The sequence below is a fragment of the Tinamus guttatus genome, unplaced genomic scaffold (assembly GCF_059628265.1).
Source record: "Tinamus guttatus ecotype Peru unplaced genomic scaffold, ASM5962826v1 Tinamus_guttatus_pri_ptg000213l, whole genome shotgun sequence".
Taxonomy (NCBI): Eukaryota; Metazoa; Chordata; class Aves; order Tinamiformes; family Tinamidae; genus Tinamus; species Tinamus guttatus.
Genome location: NW_028288747.1, coordinates 3,602,202 through 3,628,234, shown reverse-complemented (window position 1 = coordinate 3,628,234; position 26,033 = coordinate 3,602,202). Strand labels below are relative to the sequence as shown.

Genomic DNA, 26,033 nt, shown 5'->3' with positions numbered 1-26,033 from the left:
CAGGGTAGTTGGTATACATGGATATACATTGCTGATAGAGGAAAAATGTATTGATGAGGAACTTAATTAAGAAAAATCAGCTATTACTTTTAATTCAAGTCCATAACTACTTTGACTTTTTAAAAAAAAAAAAAATAAATAAAATCTTTCCAATCCCACAGTCGCTGCCTTCAAACTTAGCTTGGAAATGTTTCCTTTTTGTGTCTTTTCCCCTTTTACTTCTCATTTAGTGTATTTTAGTTCTTACCAAACTACTCCATATAATAGAAAGGTGCACCCTTAAAAACATGCATTTGAATATATTTTAAATACATACACACACACACACACACACAAATAGAAAAAAAGAAACAAAGTAAGAAGTCAGCCAAGCATTGGCTTGTGAACATCAAAGAAGGAAGCTCAAACTGCAGTAATCTCCGTAAGCAAACAGGAGCAACTCATCTGTCCCAAAGAGCCTACTATTTAATTGAAGCATGATATAACACACAATGGAAAGAAAACAGGTTGCCCATAGGTTGGAATACTTTATTAGGATAAATCAAGACAAACACATTTATTGTAAGGATAGAAACATCTATTCTGCTATTTTGAATGGTTTGACCGTGTGGATATCTGTTAGTAAATATCCAAAGTATCCTTCCTGGCACACAGTTTACTATTAAAATGTTTAATACAGGACCTTCGTGTAGTGAAAATTAAATCTGAGAAGGAGAAATGCATTACAAAGGCAGAACACAGTCAAAACCAGAAACCATCATGAACAGAAGCTTGCCTTATGGGGAACCTTTGCGTGTACAGAACGAGTATTTTAAAGCAGTCCCTCTAAGCTCTTTTTGTCTAGATTTCTACCTTCTCATCACTTTGTTTAGCAACCATTTTTAATAGATAGCTTATTCAATTATTACGTATTTTGTAGCATATTGGAGCTCTTATTGCAAAATGGATGAATTTGATGCAAATTCGGACGCTACACAGACCTGGGCCAGCCACATGGCATTGGTATACACAATTTCTAGTTTCTATATTAGACGTCTTTGAGATGTATTAGCAATGATTTACATGAAAAAGGAATGAACACACCACTGATTTTATACAACTGCAAGCAGCATTTTTAAATAGTAGAAGACGCAAGTATCTTGATAATAGAAACAAACCATGAGAAAGTTTGACAGACATCATCATAAATGGTTCAGAAAGTTCCCTCAAAACATTTCAGGTATGGGTCCATAGAAGGCAGCCTTTAGAAAATCTTCTCATTTTTGAGAATGGAGCGATGCACCCTGCAATAGCACAGAAGCCTAGATAACATGAAAAAAACAGCATAAAATAAAGAATAAGGATCATAAAACAAGATGATGCGACGCAACATTAAGCATAAAGTGCAGGTTGCAGAAATGCCAGAATAAAATCACAATTATAGAAGAGTTTAATACACATGTGCTTGGTCTCCCTTTAATTCCTCTACTGATTATTTTCGTATGCAAAACTGTATTTCTCATTATATTTATTAAAATGATATGATTTTTCTTTGTATATTCCAAGGCAAGCCAAAATACTATTAGACAAAATCAATGCGAGTTTCCTTTGTACCTCCACTATTTTACAGTCTTTATTCTCATTGTTAATTGAATCCAAGTTTCAGCTGAAATTTATTCCCAGTGGCAGTGAGGTTTGAGGAATGAGAAATATGCAACAATTATGTAACAGGAAACATCCAAGTGTTCTGCTGTGACTTCCTTCCCACACACCCACTCCCAGAAACCGCATTCAGAAGGTTGAACGAATACGGTAAGCTTCCTAGTAATCACTAGCTGGAATGTAGTATATACTCAATTTATCTTACTTCCATAAGGTACCCTGTTAGAGAAAAAAAAAAAAAAAAAAGCTTTTGCCTCTTGTGTCCAGACTTTACAGGTCAGGTATTTTTGGTTCGGCTGAAGAAAGCAAGCATAGAATAAGCTGTACTTGAACACCCGGCACTTAATGTGCTTAATCACACTTCCCTCTTTACTGAGTACATCTGGCACAACCAGCAGTTGTTCAGAGCACGGGAAATACTTCCAACATAGTGATCTGCAAAGATTGCTTGGGAATTACATGAGACACTGTAAAAGTGGAATGGATGTGCAGATGAGCTATCACTTTACTGGACTGCAAGGGAGCTGTCTGCCTTTCCCACATGTGGAAATGTGCTTTCTCCTTCAAGTTTATTTACTAGTTTGTATCACTGGCTTAAAAGGTTATTCTAAACCAGGTGAGAGAATAATTACCTCATATCATCAAAATCTAGCTTGTGAGTATGCCACCTAACAGCACAGAGTCAGTTATCATCATTTCTTTGAGTAATTATACAAATATCAAAAGATTACCCACAACACTCCCATGAGTAGAAAACAGTAACTTTTTACCATTTGTTTTTCAAGATGAAAGAGTATATGACAATGAAAAAGCAAATTAGAACAACAGACTGAGGTTAACCTGCACATTTTCAATTTTAATAGCTTAAACTAACATTTACAAACCCCTCCCCCCAAAAAAGGTTTGTCACAAAGATTAGTGAAGAGATTTTCTATTACTGAATCACTTACAATTTGAGGAAAAGATATTTAAGTATTTTTGCTAGTAACACAAGTAAGTCGTTCAAGTCTTAGGGGGTAGTTCTTTGAATCAGCTTAACATTTTGCAGAAGTCAAACAGCTTGATTTTGAGTTACTAGGAACGGAATATAAGACAAAGCAGAAAACATCACTGTGTCATTTTTATAAATCATTTGAGTGATTATAGAATCATGGAATCATAGAATGCTTAAGGTTGGAAGGGACCTCTAGAGATCATCTAGTCCAACCCCCCTGCACACGCAGGGTCACCCAGAGCACGTGGCACAGGACTGCGTCCAAGCGGGTTTGGAAGATCTCCAGAGGAGGAGACTCCACAACCTCTCTGGGCAGCCTGTTCCAGTGCTCTGTCACCCTCACTGTTAAGAAATTTTTCCTTAAGTTCCTGTGGAACTTTTGGTGCTTCAGTTTGTGGCTATTGCCTCTAGTTCTGTTGGTGGCCACCACAGAAAAGAGGCCAGCACCATCCTCCTCACTGCCTCCCTTGAGGTACTTCTAGACACTGATCAGGTCCCCTCTCAGCCTTCTCTTCTCCAGGCTGAACAGGCCCAGCTCCCTCAGCCTCTCCTCATAGGGCAGATGTTCCAGGCCCCTGATCATCCTTGTAGCCCTGTGCTGGACTCACTCCAGCAGCTCCACATCCCTCTTGTACTGTGGAGCCCAGAACTGGACACAATACTCCAGATGCGGCCTCACCAGGGCTGAGTAGAGGGGCAGGATCACCTCCCTCGACCTGCTGGAGACGCTCTTCTTAATGCACCCCAGGATCCCATTGGCCTTCTTGGCCACGAGGGCACACTGCTGCCTCATGGTCAACTTGTCGTCCACCATGACACCCAGGTCCTTCTCTGCAGAGCTGCTCTCCAGAAGGTCGGTCCCCAGCCTGTACTGGTGCCTGGGGTTATTCCTCCCCAGGTGCAGAACCTTGCACTTGGCCTTGTTGAATAACTTAATATTGTGTTCAGCTTCTGATACTCGTGCACTTACTCCTGCACCATCTAGCAAATAAAAGCACAGACCAAGATACAGAGAAGGGCGGGCAATGAAAGTCAAGGTATGAAAGACATATGTAACTGAACGGAAGTTATTCACCTTTGAAAGTGCTTAAAGCATGGAAATACTATACAGGACACTATAAACAAGAAATGATGAGGGAGCCATTATGCTCCATTTTTCACAACATATGGATGGAAGAACACATGGAAATCTTGAAGGAGCAGGTTTAAAACAAAGTTCAAAACAACAAAATTGTATTCAGACCTCACTGCCACAGCACTTTAGCAGTAAGAACTGTAAATGTTTTCAAAAATGGATTAGACAAAGAAATACAGAGATTAGATCTACACTAAGAGTAAACAAGCCATTCCAGATGTAATCATTTTACTATTGGAATTTCTATTCTACATTCACTCTCCTCCTAGCACATGTAAAAAGAAAAATTAAATTCACTACTCCTTCCTTTCCTGAAGCTGTTATGACTGGAAATTAGAATTCCAAAGACAAAAACCATTCAAGATGCAAAGTCTTGCCTTAAAGTAAATTTAAAGTTTTAGTTGTACAGAAACTGCTGACCCTCACATTAATGATATTAAAAAAAAATAAAATACCTTAAAATAGCAGAAGTGATACTTGATTCAAGATAACTACTAAAAATATCAGCATAGCTAAACAGTATGCTATAATCTTCATTTCGAGGCAAAACAGAGGAGACAAAATGGACTAAAAACCCTAAGAGCTAATTTACAGCACTGAAACAGAAGAAAGCTCCCTATTGGAAGGTTTAAAAACCAAAAAACAACAATAAAAACACCCCCACCCGCAACACACTTTAGCCTTATGCTTACACACCTTCATTAGAAAGGATTCTTCGAACTGTGTGCCTCACTACAGACACCCTTACGGAGATGCAGCAATTCATAACAAAAATATATCTCTGAAGTCCCTTTAATGCACTCCTATTTAATAAATACTTAGTTATGTAACATTTCATAATGTGTTGCAGGAATTTTTCTTAAGCCTTTTTTGTTTACATTTGCTCAGTTAGTCACAAAGGATTTTTCTTAAATACAAAATACATATTTTAAATTGCATTTGTTTGGATTTATAGTAATCTCATTTTGGCAAATAATATATGGTTGATATTGAACGGAACATCTCTCCTGCACAGGTCATAGCAACAGGTTCTACCTTGAACTTTGCAGCAAGCAGCAAAACAGGCCATGGCCAACCGGTTGCTGCCCCTGGCAGAAAAGGCCCTGGCTGCAGCAGCAGTCAGGAGCACGGCCAGTAGATTGAAGGAAGTCTTTACTCCCCTTTCCTCGGTCCTCTTCGGTCCACACCTCGAATAATGCATCCTGTTTTGGACCACCCAGTACAAGGAAAATGCCAATAAAGTTCAAAAGAGGGCCACCAGGCTGGTAGGGCTGGAGCACTTGTCCCAAGAAGGGAAGCTGAGGGATGTGGAGCTTGTTCAGCCTGAAGGAGAGACAGCTTCAAGGGGACCCAAGAGCAGCCTGCTTGAACTTGCAGGAGGTTAGCAAGACAGCAGAAATAACAGGCCTAAATGGAAACAAGTGGAACAAGTTATCCAGAGAAACCTGGTCTGGTCTCACAGCTGGACTCCGCTCTGAACAGGAGGACTGGAAGAAAGCCAGCATCACTCCAGTCTTCAAAAAAGGCAAGAGAGAGGACCCGGGAAACTACAGGCCAGTCAGCCTCACCTCTGTCCCTGGAAAGGTGACAGAGCAGCTCATCCTACAGACCATCTCTAGGTACATCAAGGAAAAGAAGGTGATCAGGAATAGTCAGCATGGATTCACCAACGGAAAGTAGTGTTTGATGAACCTGATAGCCTTCTACGATGATTTGACCAGCTGGATGGATGATGGGAGAGACGGGGATGTTGTCTACCTTGATTTCAGCAAAGCTTTCGACACCATCTCCCATAACATCCTCATAGGAAAGCTCAGGAAGTGTAGACTAGATGAGAAGATAGTGAAGTGGGTTGAGGACTGGCTGGATGGCAGAGCCCAGAGGGTGGTGATAAATGGGGTCGAGTCCGGTTGGAGGCCTGTGGCCAATGGTGTCCTGCAGGGGTCAGTACTGGGCCCAGTGCTCTTCAACTTGTTCATCAATGACTTGGACAAGGGCACAGAGTGCACCCTCAGCAAGTTTGCAGATGATAACAAGGAAGAGTGGCCGACACTCCCGAGAGCTATGCTGCCATTCAGAGAGACCTAGACAGGATGGAGAGATGGGCAGAGAGGAACCTTATGAGGTTCAACAAGGACAAGTGCAAGCTTCTGCACCTGGGGAGTAACAACCCCAGGCACCAGTACAGATTAGGGGTTGACCTGCTGGAAAGGAACTGTGCTCAGTTCTGGTGAGGCCACACCTGGAGTATTGGGTGCAGTTCTGGGCTCCCCAGTACAAGAGAGACAGGGAGCTTCTAGAGAGGGCGCAGCAGACAGCCATGAAGATGATTAAGGGACTGGAGCATTTGTTGTGTGAGGAAAGACTAAGTGAGCTGGGCCTGTTTAGTCTGGAGAAGAGAAGGCTGAGAGGAGATTTGATCAACATGTTCCAAGTACCTGAGGGGTGACTGTAGGGAGGATGGGGCCAGGCTCTTCTCCGTGGTGGCTAGTGACAGGATGAGGGGTAACGAGTGGAAGTTGAAACATAGAAAGTTCAATCTCCATGTGAGGAAGAACTACTTTACTGTGAGGGTGACAGAGCCCTGGAACAGGCTGCCCAGAGAGGTTGTGGAGTCTCCTTCTCTGGAGATCTTCCAAACCCGCTTGGATGCTGCCCTGGGATGTGGCCACATACACATATGTGTGTACTCACTCCTGTGCCACGTGCTAGGGCAGGGTTGTTGGACAAGATGATCTCTAGAAGTCCCTTCTAACCTCAACCATTCTGTGGTTCTGTGACTTCCAGAGGTCCCCTCCAACCTGAATTGTTCTACAATTCCAACTTAGTGTTCACACATTCCTTCTCTTGCTTCTATCATCACTTATTAAAGATATTTCCAAATTCTCCTAGGAAAAATCCCATAATGATGCTCCTCAACTCAGACAATGCATTTATTGCTCTTCTGATGAGTTCAGAAACGGCACATCTCAGACCATGTTTTTTTTTTAGTTTTTATGAAGACAGGTAGAAAAAAAATCAGTGGCCAGATTTCTGCTTTTGTGATTATCACAGTCCCCCCTTAAAAACTTCCTGCTTTATTTTTCCAGAGTTGTAGGTTCTTCCAGAACTTACTTAGAAAGTCACGCTTGGCATATAATTTTAAAAACTTTGCTATCCCTATTTTTCCAGGGCATGTGGTCACATATACATGTGTGTACTCACTCCTACTTTTGCCATAGCATATCATTCATCCATAATATCTAAACTGGCATACCTTTTGAGCTGCCTTCATCAACAGAGCAGTTTCCACATGCCTGCCATGTGGAACAGTGCCCATTTCTACATGGGCAGAAAATTCATATGGATGCCAACCCATCACCTTAATTCTCTTCTTCAACCTACCACTCCCACAGTGCTGACAAACATAACCAGCTAGGTAGCACTGACTGCTGCCTGCCTTAACTAATTTTGTTATTTTATTCTCCAGACTAACACAGATTTATTTTTCTTTTGACAAGATATCCTATGACAGGGTTTTACAGCCCAAAAAAAACCAAACTTTGTTGCTTGCCTGTATTACGCCAAATGCTGAAGTTCCATGACAATTTAAACTGCTCTGAATTGGCTATCGCAGTTCAGCTCTCCCTCCACTTCCAACTACACGTTCATGCTCTTGTGCTTCTTCTGGCACTCATCTAATTCCTCAGTAAGCCAGTTCAAAGAAATACATTGGTAGAAATGGAGAGGTTGAAGTTTGCCAGCACAGACATCTCACCAGCTCACTACTAGCACCAGTGCTGACACGATAGAGTATGAAACAGCAGTAGTCCAGGTCAGAGAGGTATGAAGTAGACATGTCCTAAAAGGCACCAAAGCCCTGTTTCTTGATGGAGATCTTAGATAACAGAGTAATATATTTGATTACTGCTAACATTCTTTAGATTAATCTATTAAACCATACAGATTCAGCATGCAGAATAAGACAGGTGTTACACAGTTTTTAATGTGGTTAAAGTTAGTAGACTTAGCAGGTTGATTGAGGGCTTTACGGCTGATAGGAACTTTAACTGGCTACAAAGCAAAGTTTGCAAAAAACAGGAGAAAGAACTAAACAACTTGCAGAACAAGCCAAGGGTACATCCTTATCCTTCAGCATTATAGTCCAAAGCAGCCTTCCGCTGTCTTCAACAGGGACAGAATTAAACTTTGGCCACAATTATGTTTCAGTGACTTGATTTTCATTATGCTAAAAAGAATCTAAAAAGGTGAGTTTAAAAACAATTGCCAGAGACTCTAAAGGCTACAATACTGTCTCAAACAGGGAACTTTCATAGCAAACTAATGCCTAGGCATAAACAATTGATTAAATGCTAATCTCTCACACTGCATACATCTTAGCGTTGGAGGAAAAAGCAAGCTGCCATATAAGCAGTATTTCAATAAATTCAGCTGACTAGAAAGCTGCAATTTCACAGACTTCTGATATTTTTGACACATTATTTTAAAATGATTACTTCATAAAAAAAATCACTTTTGAGGTATATCGTTAGGTGTAAAGTTTTTACACAGTTAGAGCAACGAAAAAAACAACATTAGCTCACACAGTGGAAATACACAGTAATTCCTTGCCAAGATAAGCCTTACCTCTCCATATGCCATTTTTCTTTTAAACTGAATAAAGATTGCTCTTAAGAGACAGTCCAGATACAAATCGCTACTACCCAATTACTTGTGTAATGTCTTTAAACTTCTCAATGAAGTCTCCTACTATCTCTCATAAATCAATCTACATCAGCAGTTTTTGCAAGAAATCTTTAACATAAATATTAATACTTCATGATACTATTTCTCCTCCAATTCTACAGGATATCCTTAGTTTCCTGTGGGAAATTACTTTGTGTGTCATTAAAGCCTTTAAAAGAGAACGTATCTAACTGAGGGCCAGGCTTCTGACTTTCCTCCTATAAATATCAATCAGGTAAAAACAATTCCATAAGTTTGGGAGAGCTTAAGAATAGGTGCCTTTCTCTCTTTCTCTCTCACTGTAATTAAGTGGAAGACAAATATCTGTTAAAAATGCCATTAGATGCCTACAGGCATTTCAAAGCTCCACTGTAGAGCAAATAAAGCAACAAGAACAAATACAAGGCAAATTCAAGCAGAATTGCCTATGTGCATCAGCGCAGCATTTGACCTAACAAAAGGACAAGTTTCCAAACTTACGAGAATCAACACAATTCATTTTTAACTTAACTGCAGGTGCTCGTTGTAGCTAAAGTTCTATTTTAGAAAGTATGGAAAGGGTTAGAGAAGAAAGAGCGAATCGTGATTATCCACTGTCCAACAAAAATCTGTTATCTGTGCTTTGGACTCTGGGGATTCCACAGTAAGCTTAAGAGAAGAAGCTGGAATTTCCTGATCTGGCAGATATAACTTAGGGTGGGGGAGGATAATTCTCAAAAGGGCTTTTAAATGTGAGCTTGGAATTTTGCTGGACAGAACAATGATTGATTTGAATCAGCTATAAAAAGAGAGATTTGATCTTCTGTCGAGTCTTTGAAATGGTAGAAGTTAAGAGGAATCAGCAATGCTGCATGCTTGTTTAATGAAAAATCCATTCTCTCACATTTAGTTCTAAAAAGTTTTCATCTATTTGTGGGTTGATCAGTTTATGCTTTCAGTTGCAAGTAAATCAAGCATCTCTTTTTATGCTATGGTACGAAGAACTGATGTTTAACAGACAAGAAGCAGTGAGAGGAGGGTTTTTCAATAAAATGAAGCTGTTCTTAAAAACAGTGAAAATACTCTGCTCTTTATTGGAAGCCAAAGCAAAAGCGTCTAAGTTCTGTTCTCTGCCGGCATCACTGCTACATGCCAAAGATACACACAAAGATTTTATTTTGCCCATCACATTCCCTGTCCTTCGCTTTGCTACTTGGTCTTAATGTCATTGTATTGTCATTGTCTGTCATTACAATAAATGGATTGTAACAAGGTCTCTAATTTGGTTAATATTCACTTACATGAACAACTTGATTGCAAAGAACTAAAGATAGCCACCAAATTGCACCAGAGCAGTCACTGAGTAACAGTGTATGGTACTGTCCATTTCTTAACATTATAGTAATTCAATCATTATCAAAATTTATGCATCAAGACATTAAAGAGATTTTGTCAAAATGTGATTTGCACCTTCAAGAATCTAACAATAACAGCTAAAAAGTTCTACTTGCAATCCAAGAAACCATAACCACAAAAAATGCTATTACATCTAATGTTCGATAGCTTCATTTGATAAGCACCTGCTGAAGAAATCCACAGCTCTGTGCAACAGAGAGAGATTGGGCTTGGAAAGGAACAGTTTGTTGTCTGCTTGCTTTTTCCAAGCCTGGTTTATTCTTCATGTTGTCCCTCTAAAACCAGCTGCTGGGAGATATGCAAGGAAGCAGTGGTGCTTGGTGACCCTCACCAGCAGCCAAAGAAATTAGTCTGGCTGACAGAGCATGGTAACCCACCAGGTCAGCCGAGGGAAGCAGGCTAGAGCATTTTCTGATCCTTTCCCTGGACTTTGGGATGACAAAGTCACTTCTTGTCATGAATTTGAAAGATTAGTGACTCTCAGAAGGCCTTCTACTGTATGGACACTCACTAGGCTGGGCTATATTCAAAGTCCTTTAGGAGTAGTCCAACCGGTAGTAAATGGGTTGCTAGTGACAGTCTTCTGCACTATGGATATGTACTGCAAACAGTAAAAAACATGGCAAAATAACCTAGCTGATGCATTGTTCCTGTAATGGTCACATCAAGCAGAAGGACTGTACTTGACTGCTTGCCAGTAGAGCAAGAGAACGCGATTTGTGCTCGCGAGAGGCAGAACAAGGCAGAGAAGGGGTACAGGAAACCCTGAGGGATGGGGATGCCTGTAGTCTGCTATACATAAAGGCCAAACTCCACACTAAGACACCTAATACAAGGACTGAAATATCTAAACCTCGACCTTTGTGTCTCTGCTCCTTTCTGTCTCATTGCCTCCAGCTGCTACAGAGTCTCTGAAGGGGAAAGCGGAAGGGTGAAAGCCATTTCCAAGGGCAAAGGTAGCTCCAAATCACAGCTGGAAGCTCCTGTCACTAGAGATCTGCAGCAGAAAGACCTGGCTAAATCTGCTGGCATCGCCCAAGGAACACAACTAACAAGAACTTCATGGAGCAAGACGTGCTCCTCCTGCCAGTCACTAAACTGGTAACAATCCTAATGGTGCTGTTAAGCTGCCAACAAGCTGAAAACCTATTGTGGACTTCATCACAGCAAAAAACATTGTGTTCTTCCACTGCCATCACTCAGCTTTTATTTATGCCAGGCTGTTCATACAGATGGAAGGATACACCTGAACAGGCTAAGATCCTCTCTTCACATCATGCCCCATCTTCTGCTTACTCGGTCTTTTTCTGTGAATTCAGACAGTCTTTCACATGCTAGGAACGTAGCACATACAGGACATGGGAGCTGAAGCTGGAAACCACCACTGATAAAGATCTGAGAGAGATTTATGGACATTACAAATTGTCTTTGGTTAAATATTTCTAGCAACAAGTACTCCTCAATGCTATCTGAAGAATAACAATTACGGTGCACAGGAACTTTACAGCACTGACTCTTCTTATTCCTTTGTGAGGCCATCCCAAAAACTAGGCAAAAAGTTCACATTTTTAAACTTAAATCCAGATTTTTTTCTATTGCTTTGGATTATACTGGTTAGGAGAGCAAGCCTGTTGTGTCCCAGCCACTTTCAACAGCACCAGGTCATTCTGAGTCAGAAAAGGGATTAGAGTCCAACTCTCACATTGCAGACCACTACCCTGACTGACAAAGCAATGAGGGCTTTCCAGCCTTTTACACTCCCCAAAGGCTTCCCTGCCAAAAAACTTCATCAAAACAGAAAAGTGTAACATTCTATGAAGAGTTATCAATATCACAAGTTACGAAAAAAAATGTATATCCAAAATATTTCAACCAACTCTTTATCTCTTGTTTTATGACTTGACTTACTTCCTCTCATTTCTTCTGTCATTTTAATGGCAATCCAATGAAATATCTCACCTCTAGGAAAAAACATGTGGTGCAATTTGTGTATTACTGCCTTATTGATATTTTTCATAAAATATTAACCTAGTCTTTAAACTGTTATTTTCAATAAGCCAATAACTGGATGTAATAAACATTTGCCCCACTAAATTCTAATATTTGGTTATCGTAATTAAGTGCTAGCTCTGAGACATGGGAGGTCTATTTCAATATTACTGATACTACATAGACCACAGTCAGTCTTCGAAGAAAGAAAGCCAATTTCTATACTTCTGTTTAGAGGTTTTATTGCTAGAGCAAAAAAAAGCTTCACCTATTGCATTGTGTGGACACTGGAGTAGATGATGATTTGAGTTAATGACACTTTATTCTCCAAGTCACTACTAGTAACCTCCCATCATCCTTACAATTCCCGTTCCAATGCAACACATTTTTAGTCTTGTCCTGTAACTCCTTGAATTTTTCTTTTTTTTTTTTTTCTTAATGGCCTGATATACAGCCTGAATTCATTCCCTGACAAGTTCCTTCCCTGAATTTAAGCACATCAGATCAACTAGAAGTTTCACATTTACCTGCACACCTTCTCCTGTGAAGGGAAGACCACTTATAAAACCTTAAATTGTATCTTCTTAATAACAACAGATCATAAAACACTTCTATCCTTTTAAAAATAAGGGTAATCATAGAATAATGCAGGCTGGAAGGAACCTCAGGAATTCATCCTGCTCGAAGCAGGGCCAACGCTGAAGTTAGATCAGGTCACTCAGGGTCATACCCAGACAAGTACAGCATCTGCAAGAACACATTTTCACAAGTACTTGGGGAGGCCTGCTAGGTCTGCTCCAGCATTTGATGATACACCCCACTCTACATTGCCTTTTTTTTTTTTCATTTTTTTCTAGGATATGTTATATATTGGTCCATTAGTTTCAGCATAACAAACAGTATAAATTTTTACTTCCATGAAAGTTTTGTAGCAGTTGCCTCCCATTACTTTCAAATACCTCTGTATGGAAGACCAGAGTAATATATTAATTTCCATACCTAATTGATGAAAATCTCAAAATAATGGAGAGTAAGTAAATTCCCTTTTACCAATGTAGTAGTATTAGCAGCTTTTGTTGGAATATGGCCATTGATCATGTGTTTTTTCCATTGCTCTTACACCTTCCTACTATGCTTTTCTACCTCAAAGCAAAGCTATGCATGTGCGTTAGTACAACTGAGGTTATGGATCATCAAACAGATCAAAAAGTACAAATAAAAAGAGGTGAAGAAGGAAATATTTTCAGCAATTACTAGCATGAGAGTTTGGTGAAATCAAAACCTGACTGTCTGCTAATCCCCTCACTTTGTTCCTTAAATTCATCCAAGCAACCAGTCACACAAATCAAGATGTCAGCTGACCACTGCCCTATCACCCTAATCACATTATATCATGAACCATTTTCTTCTTGGAAAAAAAATATCATCTTTGTTTTTTGATTTTCATGTGAAAGCACCCTTTGCAACAATTTATCTCAATCAGACATGCAGCACTTAAGTACACTAATGCACTAATTAACATCTTTGAACAGAATCATAAACAATGTGAAATTTGTAAAATTACAGCTTTGCTTTCCTATTTTTTTTTTTGCCCCCTTCTTTAATAAGACAGTTTTAATTATCATAAAGATTCTCTGCCCTCTCTCCTCTCCCAACTTAATGCCTGATTTCTATTACCTGGTATATTTTTAGGGTATTTCTACAGCAGACTCAAAGATGACAGCAACACAGATAATAAAAACTACCTTTAAGTAGCCTGGGTTGGACCCTGATGAGTCCATTCACAGCAACGTGCTGTTCAGTTACCCTGCTGCTTACGAGTTCCGAACTTCTGCGACTTCAGCATAGGCATTCCTGAAAGGGAATGCATCTCCTGGCATAGAAAAGGGCAGTTTGAAAGATTTTGCATTAGCAGTATTTCTCTTCTATATTTATTATCAAGCAAAGTTAGGCTGACAGCCAAAGGAGAGATCCCAAGGAGGTAAAAGACTACATCACAACTGAGGGGGGTACAATTTGGGAGTACTTCCCACCTCCCGCTAAGGAACGACTCTACACCCACAAGGGGGGTTTCTTGAGGAGCACAGCTATGCCTTAGCATTGCACGAGACATCTCCCATGACATTATTGCACAAAAACTACAGGCAGCTGCCTGAAGCTGCTCCATTCCCTAATAAACTTACCACATCTAGAATAAAATGAAAAGTGATGGGAACTCTAATTTGGTGGAAGACCACATGTGTTTTTTTCTTCCTTTATACTCTCTACATATTCTAAAAACAGTTGAATAAATTTGTCTAGCAACATTAGGCTCCATATCTACAACCAGCCAGAAGACATCCTACAACTTTTGAGCAGAATCTGACTGACAAAAAAGGACAGGAAATAACAACTATAGGATGTTTGAAAGAAAAAAATATTTTTGTAAACAAAGTTCTTAAGAACAAATGTAGAATGGTTTAACATAGCTGATTTTTTTCTTGCCAAAACCTCATCTTGAAAATGAAAGTTCTGATGGCTTGCATGCCTTCTGAATGAATGGGTCAGCCCGGGCCTGAATGTAAATTAATAACCAGCCATGGCACAGAAGACCATAGGTCATGTTACATCACTACAGGACAAGCAGAAGAGCAAGCACAAACATAAATAAAACCCCAAAAGCCCAAACCATTCCATCATAATTCATTCTGCTACAAGCACTTCCACTTCCAGACTTGAGCAGCATTAATCTAGCTAACGCGGCAGGGTAACTAGTAACAAAAGTTCCGCAGAGAACCTCAAACTTCAGTTCACTAAAGTCTTTCTTTCAAAGAGTAGACACAAAAAGAAAGCAACTGGATTACAAATAACAGGGAAAAAAGAAAAGACCAAACCCCCCCCCCCCCAAAAAAAAAAGACCATAAAAAAGACCCAAAAAAAAGACCAAAAATTTGAAGCACAGAATCTTGAACAAATTATCCGTTTAGTGTGCAAGTTCCCGTGTATTAAGCCTTACTTACTGCAATAGTAAGCCATTGACTATGCTAGCGAAACTAAGAGGCCTACACTGTTTGTGTGCTTTGCTGCATCCCATAATTTCTCTGGTCATCTGAACACTATTTCAGGAATGTCCCACAGAGATCTCAGATGATTATTCACATCCATAGCATTCTACCATTCACCAGAATGATTGCAAATGTATTAGCAGTTCATTTCAAACTTTGCAATACTTCGAACAGAAAAAAGAAAAGGTCTTTACTTCACGTCAGATTGCTGTCTTGGACCGCACATTCTTGTGAACAACCAGACACTACTTTATGCTTCTCCAAAATATATTTTAAGTTTTTAGTACTTCCATTCCAACTGATGCTTCTTCATGCTATAATCCACACAAACATCAGCTCAGTCTGCCACATCTGCGCAGAATAAAGCTATACAGCAACTGCAAAAGAATGTGGGAAAGAGGAAAAACTCTGACCAAACTCCTACTGCGTAGGAACATTAGATACTCAAACACAGCAATAAAGCCCTCCATTTCTGGGGCCTCTCTAGACATCTACATTTCAATCCAGTAAATTTAAGAGAACATTAGTGATTTATTTTAGAAAGAGGAAATACGAGCCAGACCTTCAGAGATGGCATCATCTGATCAGAATGCGGCTTTCTCTGCTGCACACTAATGCTCTCTGCGGACATTCCTGTTCCAATTCTGGCAGTTTATCACTGTCCACTCTGGAATTTATTACTGAATAGCTTTGTGCTTTAAACTCATACCATCACTTATTTTGCAAGCCTCTTTCACAGAAGACCATAGCTCTCCAAACCAGAATCATCCACCACTGGGCCATTCTGCCTTGCTAAAATTAAGAAAAAACATGTACCAGTTTCATTTGTAAAAGCTCCAGCAACAAAAACACCATTTAGGCCAGATCCTGCAGACAGTAAAACTACATTACTAGGAATGCAAGCAGAATCAATCGGACACCTTAGGAAAACACAGTTACACTTACACTATAACATTTGCTAGGTTATACTTGCAAATCTGTCACAAGTTGCTGTACAATATGGCATAACATGTTAAGACCACCACTGACAGAATGACATGAAAAATACTTGCTTTTTCTATTTTGTGATGTGTGAATACACTAAGTACCCATGATAGAAGTCTTGGCAATACTGGGTCAGATTCAGACAGGCAGTGGGCTTGGAAATACATCCCTAAAACTGTGCGAAAGCATTATCAAGCCCTGTATAGTTCTCAAGGCAGGACCATGACCTATCTTTTTTCATAGTTTAACAGGAGCAAACATGTAAATTAAAAACAGAAGCAATCTGCTAGTATATTCCTAATCAGCCATTATTTCCTAAAGAAAATAAACTATTGTTACATCCCAAACTGCCTGAAAACTCTCAAGCTCCTCAATTCTTACTGCATCTCTTAAAAAAAATACACTATTTAATTTTGTACTGATGAAGTATGAATACATAAACATACCTGTAGCATAATTAAAATTAGCCATAACATTTTAAAATTGAAGCCAAGCCCCAATCAGCAACATAGGTTTGACAGGAAAAGTTAAAATATGTTCAAGTGCTGGTCTGTTATAGAAAGGAAATATCATTTAGCTCACAAAGCAATTTTATATCACATGCATCTCAGATGAAAATGCAGTAGACTGAATATGGGGCAAAGTCGTTCTATAAGCAATAATAACCACAGAAGCAAAGTAAAGCAAAGCAAAGAAGTAAAGCAATAATAACCACAGAAGCAAAGTCCATCAGACTCCCTTAAGTAATCCACTTTCCCGTTCCTCTCCCAAAAGAAACAAAACAAAACCAACCAAACAAATGCACTTTGTTATTTTAACACACAGAGTTATTTTGTTAATACTGGTGGAAGGAAGTTGTACAGGACATGAAGTTTTAAGTTTAAGTAAATGTTTTTAGTAAAATCGGAGTAAACTGAATTAAGACTAAATGGGACTAGGCCTTAAATAAGGATAATTACTCTTTCTAGGTCAGATCTTCAGGTCATGAGAAAGCACTTCTGGACTAGACTACAGTTTAACAACTATATTAAACATAGACCAAAACCACCCACTGTTTCTTTATCAAGAGCAAATAAATGCCTTCCCCTGCCAATGTGCAGTCCACACAACAGAGCATGTGAGGTTTGATGCCTGTTCTTGGAGCTAAAGCAGGTCAGACCTGCTCTTCTCGAAGTATTACAGAACTGTAGAGCAAATTGTTCTCTCCTCCAATGATTCAAAATGTCACAGAAGAATGACAGACAGATGTATCCAGAGAAGTTTATTCACAGAGCGGTCAAAATAAAAACACTGCCATGCAGTTACGTGACAGGAGACACCTGCACTCCGGTCAAACTCAGTTCCTTGGCAAGACGCACACTAAGGCATACATCTGCCACATAGCTGAGAGTCAGACACCTTTCATCATGCGCTGGGCGCATTTCCAGCTAGTGATGGACACGTATAACATCCCCAAGTCAGATGGCATGACGTGCTCGTACACAATCTGCAGAACACCACATATTCACGTTCCATATGACTGAAAATAAGGGCACCTCTGCCAAACATTCTCAGGGCACTGAGGGAGGTAAGCTTTCAAGAGAAAGGGCAAGGCACTGAAGGCAAGTCTTCACTCTTCTTCAGAAATCAGGCCTGCAGGTCACAAGATAAGTTCATCTGGACAAGACCACACTTGAGCACTTGAAAGTACTTCAAAAAGAAAGATAGGTGTGTCAAGTACTGTTCCTTCACCAAGGATAGGAGAAAGCTGCTAATACAAAGACTGTGTCACAGCAGGAGTTAGCTAAAATGCAGATTATTCTACATCTTTTCCCCTATACAAAAAGTCCAAAAAGCTTTGTATTTCTAGCACCGAAAACTTGATAACAGGAATAACAGTATATTATGGAAGATATTCCAGTATAGTTCTTCTTCCTTTTTAACTAAAGATTGGCATTTGATTTTATGAGTTGATTGAAACAGTATAGACATATTAAAGCAGGTTCAACATACGGTATTGTATAGCATACATACAGAGCATGCACAAAAGGCAATACCTGCCTTTGCATACCCAAACAATTACTTCAATTACAATATAGAGCTGATGGGATAAAGTTGCCTTCGTTCTCGTATAGCCAGCATTAAAGTTGAAAGAATGGCATCTGATCTTGCCCTATGAGATGCAAGTGACTATTTTGTCAGCTGAAACATTCAGCTCACTGGCAGACTGCCTCTAGCCCACAGGTCCTAACCATAAAAATAAATAAATAAATAAATAAATATTGGGAAAAGTGCATCTTTTTTTTTCTTTAAAGTCTCTTTGCCAAGAAGCTCTTTTATTATTCTTCTGAGAAGAATAGCTAGAGATTGACCTCATTCAGTAGAAACTGCAACATTACTAATGGTTTTATTTACCAGCTATCACTGGGATGAGCCACGGTATGCAAGCAAAGCTCAAAAGGTGCAACTGGAAAACAAACAAAAAATCCAAGATCCCCAAACCTACAAAGTTCTGAAGCAACACAAAAGGGAAAACTTCCCCTGTGCTTTATCACCCCCCTTGCAGCCACTGTCTGCTCTTTCCAAATGATAAACAAGTCAATTTGTCCAGACGACTTCCTCAAATACATCAAGAGACATAAATAGCTAAGGACTACTCGGCTTGCTTCACCCAATAAAACATTCAAAGTCCTGAGTTTCTCATCATTCTGCTTGCCTAATTTTACTGTAGCCATCATTTGCACAGTGAAAGTGCAGGGTATGCACTTTGCTGCAGACTCTTAAAGACATTTTATGCATAATTAGAAAAAAAAATGCAGAGAAAAGCAAAGAATTTCTGATTTGTTTTCATACACACTAGAAGTAAGCAATTCACAAGCATGTTGTCACAGCAGCACATTCCTGGAAAAAAGAGTCTAATTCCGCACAATGACAAAATTTTTCTCCACTTCAATGAGCTTTACCGTAACAAATAGTTAAAAGTTTGGCCCTAAACTTCCTAATATCATAAAGATTTCTCAGTGACAGAAACTTAGGAGCAAAACACTTGTGACAGTCATACTGCTCCCTCACAGCAACACAAAGGTACACATGTGAAAACAACAGAACCCCCCAGCAAAAGAAATGGGAACGTAAGAACACAGTTTCATGGCACCTTATACGATTTCTATTCACATGACTTTCTGAAAAAGGGGCAGCACAGAAATACTACCATATCCTGGTCCATTTTCATTCTCCTACATGACTTCCTCGAATATTCTCCTAATTCTCCGTCATCTCTGTGGGATACAAAGATTGTTAAATCTCAAATACCCATATTTTTTCTCTTGACTATATATAGAGAGAGTATTTAAAAAGGTTGAATACAAGTTAATATTTAACTGGAGAAAAACAAAAACTCATGTTCTAATCTGAAAAAACTAAAATTGTAAATAAGTCTATGGACTGACCTTTATCTGCACAATCAAAACTGCTTTCTAAGTCACTGCTTCAAAGAAAAGCCACTTTCCTTTTCCCGAAAGGGTAACATAGTTCTGAAGGATTCCTTTGTTCAACCACGTTGTAGTAGCAAGACAACTCCAGCAAACAGCTCAGACAAAAGGTGTGTTTTATTTCATCTGTAGGAACTCTCATTAAGCAGGGCTTACCCTGTGCATAAGGACTACAGCATTACCACCTTGTAAGTCAAGGCAGCTTTGTTTAATCAAAACAGCTCAAGTAGGTGAGTGCTATAGACATTGGTCTGGGTAAACCACAGTCTAGACCACTTGCCCAATTTTACATAACAAGTCACAATCCTTGGCTTTAACCAATGGTATGTACTTTGCACACGTAAGCAAATACTCTGTAGCATTTCCTGACTTGTCAACTTTACATGCTCTGAGATGAAAGATACAGAGCAACCCTATCACTCGAGGAGAAATAAAGAATAAAAGCCTTATCTCAAAGTTACCATAGCCATTTTCACTAATGCTAAAATCAACAACACATAGCCCCAGGCAAATGACAGACTGGTTAAAAAACCCACATACACAATCACTATGTACTTTAACGCTGTCTGATGCTATCACAGCTATATTAGCACTGTAATATTAGAATTCTACTTTATACTGGATAAACAAATGAAGGTGTCAGAAGTTCAGACACAGCTAGTCTCTCATCATGGGTTCAGTACTTGCATCACGGGTTTTGTTTTAAACAAATATACGTTGATTAAGTAAAAGCAGTTCCCAACCTGTCACTGAAACCAGAATGAGATACCAGACGGCTTCACAGGGAATATGCACATTCTTGGACAGACAAGCAGACGGGAACAAATTATCTGGGGTTTTGATAAGCAACAAGTGATACTACAGGCTGAAACAAAGCAGACAAAAAAAGAAAGAAAAAAGACCAAAAGATATTTGGAGAAAAAAAACTAATTGTCCTCTCTCAGTGAATGATTTATGTAAGTTGTCATCAAATGATCACGTATTTATTTTCCACAATAGGAAGGTGGTTATATTTCTTATTAAGGATACAATTCACAAGATAGAGGTATTATATGATTGTATCCCCATATGCCATCAAGAATGGGCGGCCCTATTTGATCCTCAGCTATTAATCAACAAGGGAAAAGTAAAATCACTAAAAAGGGAATGAGACATCCTTTTGGCAATGGTAAGCCATTAAATGGAAATCACTCTGAGCAAGCAGTAGCCTAAATAAACTATTTTATCTCTACTTGTACCTTAGATCAGCCATGTTGAGATTTGCACTTAAAACAGAACTAAGATCTCGACCTTCCAAAGTGTAATGACTAACACACCAATTTAACATCACTATTCTTCAAAGGACAGACGAATCATCCTGCTACTCGGTGCAAAGTTTGCCTTTTTCCCTCCCCCACCCAAGAAATGTTGGAAGTTTTGTTTTCAAACTATTTTGGCTGCAGACCTACAATTATCAATTTCACCTGCCTTTAACCATGTCTGCCTAGCATCCCAGATGCTAGACACTTCACCAAGTAAGAACTGTTTTACTCATCTGTCACAGCACAGCTTAATTCCATACAAAAAGAATAGACCTAAAGTATTTTCCAGTCTCTGATGATGCTTATCATGCCATGCTCTGTTCTGCTTGCCCTTTATTTGCTCTCCATTCTGTACACTACCTGCAACTTTTACCAACACAGTTGTTGCCGCTACTTGTCTGATGCTGTTTCCACTCTTGACTCCAGACTTCTGCCAAGCACCCTTGACCTACTGTAGCATCCACTAAAGAGAAAGGATGAAAGACCTCAGCACCTTCCCTTCCCACAAACTCTGCTTGTTTACAGGACAGGGAGCAGCAAATTTCAGCAAAAGAAAGCTAGGCTTTTCTTCTAAAGGAGAAGAGCATGGAGCATTTAATTGCTAAAACCTAATAAAGTTCTCATAAAACCAAGCAAATCTTAAGCAAGTTACAAAACTACAGGGTTAAAAATGTGTTTTCATTTATCCCAAAATGAAAGTAGCAATGGTAATTGCATTCCCTCTCTGTATCTGTACTGAGAAAACTGTCCTTCATAAGCTCTGACCAGTAAGGGTCTCTGTTTTTCATACATCTGATGCACAGGGCTCCCCACGGGGCCCTGAATGCCTGATGAGAAACCTGAACACCACTCAACTGCTGAAGATATGAGGATACAGAAATTCCCATCTTCCTACCTTCAGTTTTTCCTTGGTTTTCTACTCTATGGGAGTTCCATTTAGCACTGTAACAAAAGTGAAGTCCACTAAAAATGAATTGAATAAAGGAGAAAAGGTAATATTTTCCACATTTTTGTCTCCACTCCAAAACCCTCCCATGTGCATATCAAAAAAAAAAAAAAAAAAAACTCAAAAAGCCTTACTGTACGTCAGCATTTTAGGAACTTGAAAGAGTTTGAAAGAAGCTTGAAAGAGAAGTATGAATTCCTCCAACCCTTTCACACCTTTTAATCTGGCTCATCCTCTTCAAATCATATTTGCAGATTTTTACTTTATGAAATAGTAGCAGGGTACAACTGCTGATATTTTTGGCTATTTCCTTTCTCACAGTAAATCAGTTTCAGAGGAACTGACAAGAGAAGTCAGTTCCCAGTGTGCTGTAGCTCAGAGGAGTTACACACAGAAGGAATGACATCTATATATTTAGACAGTGAAAAATGCTACTAGAGCTCCAACATTCCTGTCTAAATTTACATGCCTCTTCCTCACACTTCATTTCTTACAGAGCCTTCTCTTTCAGGCCACTCGTCTTCCAAATAAATCAACACAGTACCCTAAGTGCTTGGAAAAGTCACTCTTAAATAGCACAAGAAACTAAAAAACTCGTAAGAACAAAACTGTACAAATAATTTCCACAGCACTCCTAAAACACACAAACCTAGGCAAGTGTGACCTAATGTCAGTGGGATTACTCACATAAATGAAGCAGGCAAAACTGAGCCCTAAATTTGAAGCTGATGCTAGATTTCCTTCACAGCTGTATACAGGGTTATCATTATATTACCAAACCTGCCCCATATAAGCAATAAACAAAAACATTTATTATCAAAACATTCTAGAAAATTAAAAACAGTTCATACACAAGTTTCAGGAAAGCTCTGAATATTGGTATTTTCAACTGTCTATCTGTTTGTACGCATGAACTTCGTTACCCGTAGCAAAGAGGTTCCAAATTGTGCTCAGACACATTGGGTCACCTGCAGGCGTAAGGCTGATGTCAGAGAAAGATGAGGATGAAAATTAATTTTAAAACTCCCAGCGTGACTTTCCTACATAATCATTCTGAGATTGCAGCATAATAAGAACAGAAGGAAAATTGTCCATAAAAATATATCTATTCTACACTCACTTTAGCAAAGAAATTTCAGAAACTTATGAACTACAATACTGCACAAGTGTTATAAAAGCTTTATGACTTCCATCAGATTAAAAAAGAAAAAAAAAGTTGAAATAATGAAGGTCTAACATATTATCAACCTAGGTAAGGTGTTCTTGAGTCCTTCTGTAGAATCCATTACCTTCACTTTGACAATTTAAGTTTCAGAAACAGCATGAATCCAGATGTTACTGTATTGACACACTTGGAAGATGACTTTTCTCTTTTCCTGAAAATAAGCCCTAATTACATTTCATATGGTGTCATAACGTATATTTTCTATATGCCTGGAAAATACAATGGGAGCTAGAGCAAGGTCATCACAGAACTTTCCAACAATTCTTGAACACTCTTCCAAACTACGTCATTTATATAAACATAGATTGTAAATAGAGGTACTGTAAATACAAATACTGTCAACTCTACCCTAAGCATGCCTGTCAGCCTGTTCTATGCAGACAATTCAGCTTCTCAGGTGAGCCTTGTTTAATAAATTAGGGCTGCTCCTCAACCAGGTAGAGCAAAATCGCTTCGGACTGTTATTTAACACAAAGAAACCCAGCAGACAAGGGTTCACAATTAACTGAAACACCGCACTTGTCAAAAATGTTTCCAGTTTCTTAGTCCGCGTAGAGACAATCAAGTTTCAGGACTTGACTTCTCTTTCATATGTAATCAAGATATTAGCGAAACAGCATTTATCCTATCCTTATAGGACGACAAACACAATTGTTACTCACTTGGCCATCTAGTCTACTAAGAAAAGTAGAGATTCAATATTAATACCACACATAAACGCTCTTGAACTTCGCAGGACTACAGAAGGAATAAAAAAAAATTTCAAAATTAGCATGCTCATGAGGCAGTGTTATAATGAGTAGCTTATACTTTCCACTTCTTGCCTTACCTTGATTCTTATCTTCTGTTATCTGCTTTGCAAACACAAATTAAGAGATGTCTAAAACTAGACAAAGTTTTAAATATGCTATTTCTAGAGGCAATGAAAAACAACAGGATTTTTTATTGTCACAGGTAACATTTATACACACCCTCACTCGAAGCACCCAAAAAGGCCAATTTATTTCAAATGTAATAAATAACACTGTCTTATGTTCCTTACCCCATCACTAATATTCACGATGTATTTCACGTGTTTTAGAGAGTTTAAGCAGTGAGTGCACGAGCATTATTGGAGCTAGCTGTTACGAGGGTGACAGAGAAGCAGGCCTGATACCGCACATGGTGCTTGTCAAAAGCCAAAACTTCCCCTAAGTGATGCCAGGCAGGCAAGCATCATTCCAAGCTACCTCTCCTCACTCCCGCAGAGGAACACAAACCAAGGCCTTCATTTATAACGCAGCGGCGCTTGTCCCGTGCACGCCTAACGCCTCTTGAAAGTTTTCGGGAACCTGGCTGCACGTCTGCAAGGGCTATGGAGTCCGGGGGCTTTCAGCTGCTTTCCAGGGCCGCTTTGCAGAGTGAATGAATAAGCCGGGCGCGTTTTGCGGCGGCTCCTCCGGGAGCTTTCCCGCCCCGCGGAGCCCGGGCGCCGCTGCCCGCGCCGGGGGAGGCGGCGGTGGCGGCGGCCGGGGGCTGCGGGCCGCGCCGCGGCCTAGCCGGGACGCGCCGCCTCCTCCCAACTTCGGGAGCCGCCGCCGCTCGTGCGCGCGGCCCGCGCTCCCTCCGCGCGGGCTCTCAACTTTTGTTGCTGTTTTTTTTTTTTTCCTCTCCTTTTCTTTTTCCCCTCCCTCTCCAAAAAGCCGCGCAGCGCGAAGCCGCCCCGCGGGCTGCGCCCGAGCCGCGGCCCGGCGGGGAGCCCACCTGTCCCGGGGGTCGATCCAGCTGGTCTGCTTGGTGTTGTGGTCGATGTAGAAGACTTTGCCGTCGTAATCCCTCGCCTCCTCCCAGCCGGCGGGTAAGGGGAGCTGCCCATTGCCCGCTTTCCTAGGCATGGTCGCGCGGTGGGGCTAGCTGCTCCATAGGGACGGAAAGAAAGACGGGAGGCGGGAAAGGCCCCCGCCCGGCCCCGGCCTCCGGAGCCCGGGCCGAGCCGGGGGGAGGAGAGGGGGAAGGAGGAGGGGGCGCCGCGAGCGTCTCGCAGCAGCCCGCAGAGCGCGCTCGGCGGCCGCCCCTCAGTCCACCATGGCGCCCGGGGCCCGCGGCGGAGCCCAGCTGCCGTGCGGGGCGCCGCTCATTAGCATGAGATTAGCATGAGATTAGCATGCGCCTCGCCTGCCGGCGCCGTCCTCCCGCCGCATTCCTGCGCTTAACCCTGCCGCCCCCAACGGCCGCCGCCAGCGGCCCCGGGGACCGGGCGCCCTCGCCGCTGCCGGGGAGTCTCCCGGCCCGAGCTGCCTGCAGGTACCGCCGGGGCCTCTCCCGTTATCTGCGCACCGAAAGGCGCTGCCTTCCCCCTCCTCCCACACCTGGAAGTGCCTGAACTTCCCGAGCCCTCCTGGTTTAACAGGAGCCCCGGTGGTTAACGCGCATCCTGTGGCGTTCGTGCCCCAGTGCAGGAGGCAGGTGAGAGTCGGGGCGCTTATCTCGCGTCTGCCACCGGAGAAGAGCGCTCGTCCCGGGCCGTTACCATGGCTCACCGGGCGCAGGTAACGTGAGGAGCTCTGCTAGGCTGCACGGGTGTCTGATTCCCCAGATTTGGCACCAGAAGTAGAGCACCCGTGGTGGAAGGTGGCTCAGGTTTGGCAGCCAGGGCTCTTAGGTAACATAAGTTTTATTCCTTCTTTCCTAAAATGCCTTACTCTTTTTCATTTAGTAGTTCGTGGATTAAAATAATGACAAAATTATCCCGGGAGATGAGCTGTGGGGCCCAAAGCTGTCACTTTTTATTTATTTATTTTTAATCTGTTTAACTACTCTCCTATAGCTGTCTTTAGCATTGAATTAGCACTTGAATTATTCTCCTGAGATATTTTACAGTTCTTAAGTACTGGACCTGTCTAGTACGTAATAGGGATTCGGATTCCACTTCAGAGGCCAAATATCTGAAACATATTAAGCACTGCAATAGCTATAGGTATTAAAGCCTTGTTATTGGATCTGTTCCTAAATAGAAAAAAAATTGCATCAAGAAATAATGTTAATTTAGCTAATTCCTGGTCTGGGTAAGGTAAGACCTATATTATTCTTAGTCTGTTTTACCAGTCTGCTTTTCTGTCTCTCCAAAGGGCTTCTGTGGTTCATCAAAACACCTGTGTGTTGAGCACCAGGCTCTCTTAGATAGCTTATGTTCACATCTGTGAAC

General features: G+C 40.7%; 1 protein-coding gene across 1 annotated transcript in view; it reads right to left on the bottom strand.

Annotated features, from left to right (window-relative positions):
- WWC2 (WW and C2 domain containing 2) overlaps positions 1-24,965 on the bottom strand; it is a 90,906-nt gene extending 65,941 nt beyond the window's left edge. Inside the window, exon 1 of the mRNA XM_088524643.1 lies at positions 24,593-24,965. Coding sequence (XP_088380769.1) covers positions 24,593-24,723 — 131 coding nt within the window. The 5' untranslated portion in view covers positions 24,724-24,965. The remainder of the gene's footprint in view (positions 1-24,592) is intronic.
- Positions 24,966-26,033: the final 1,068 nt, after the last annotated feature.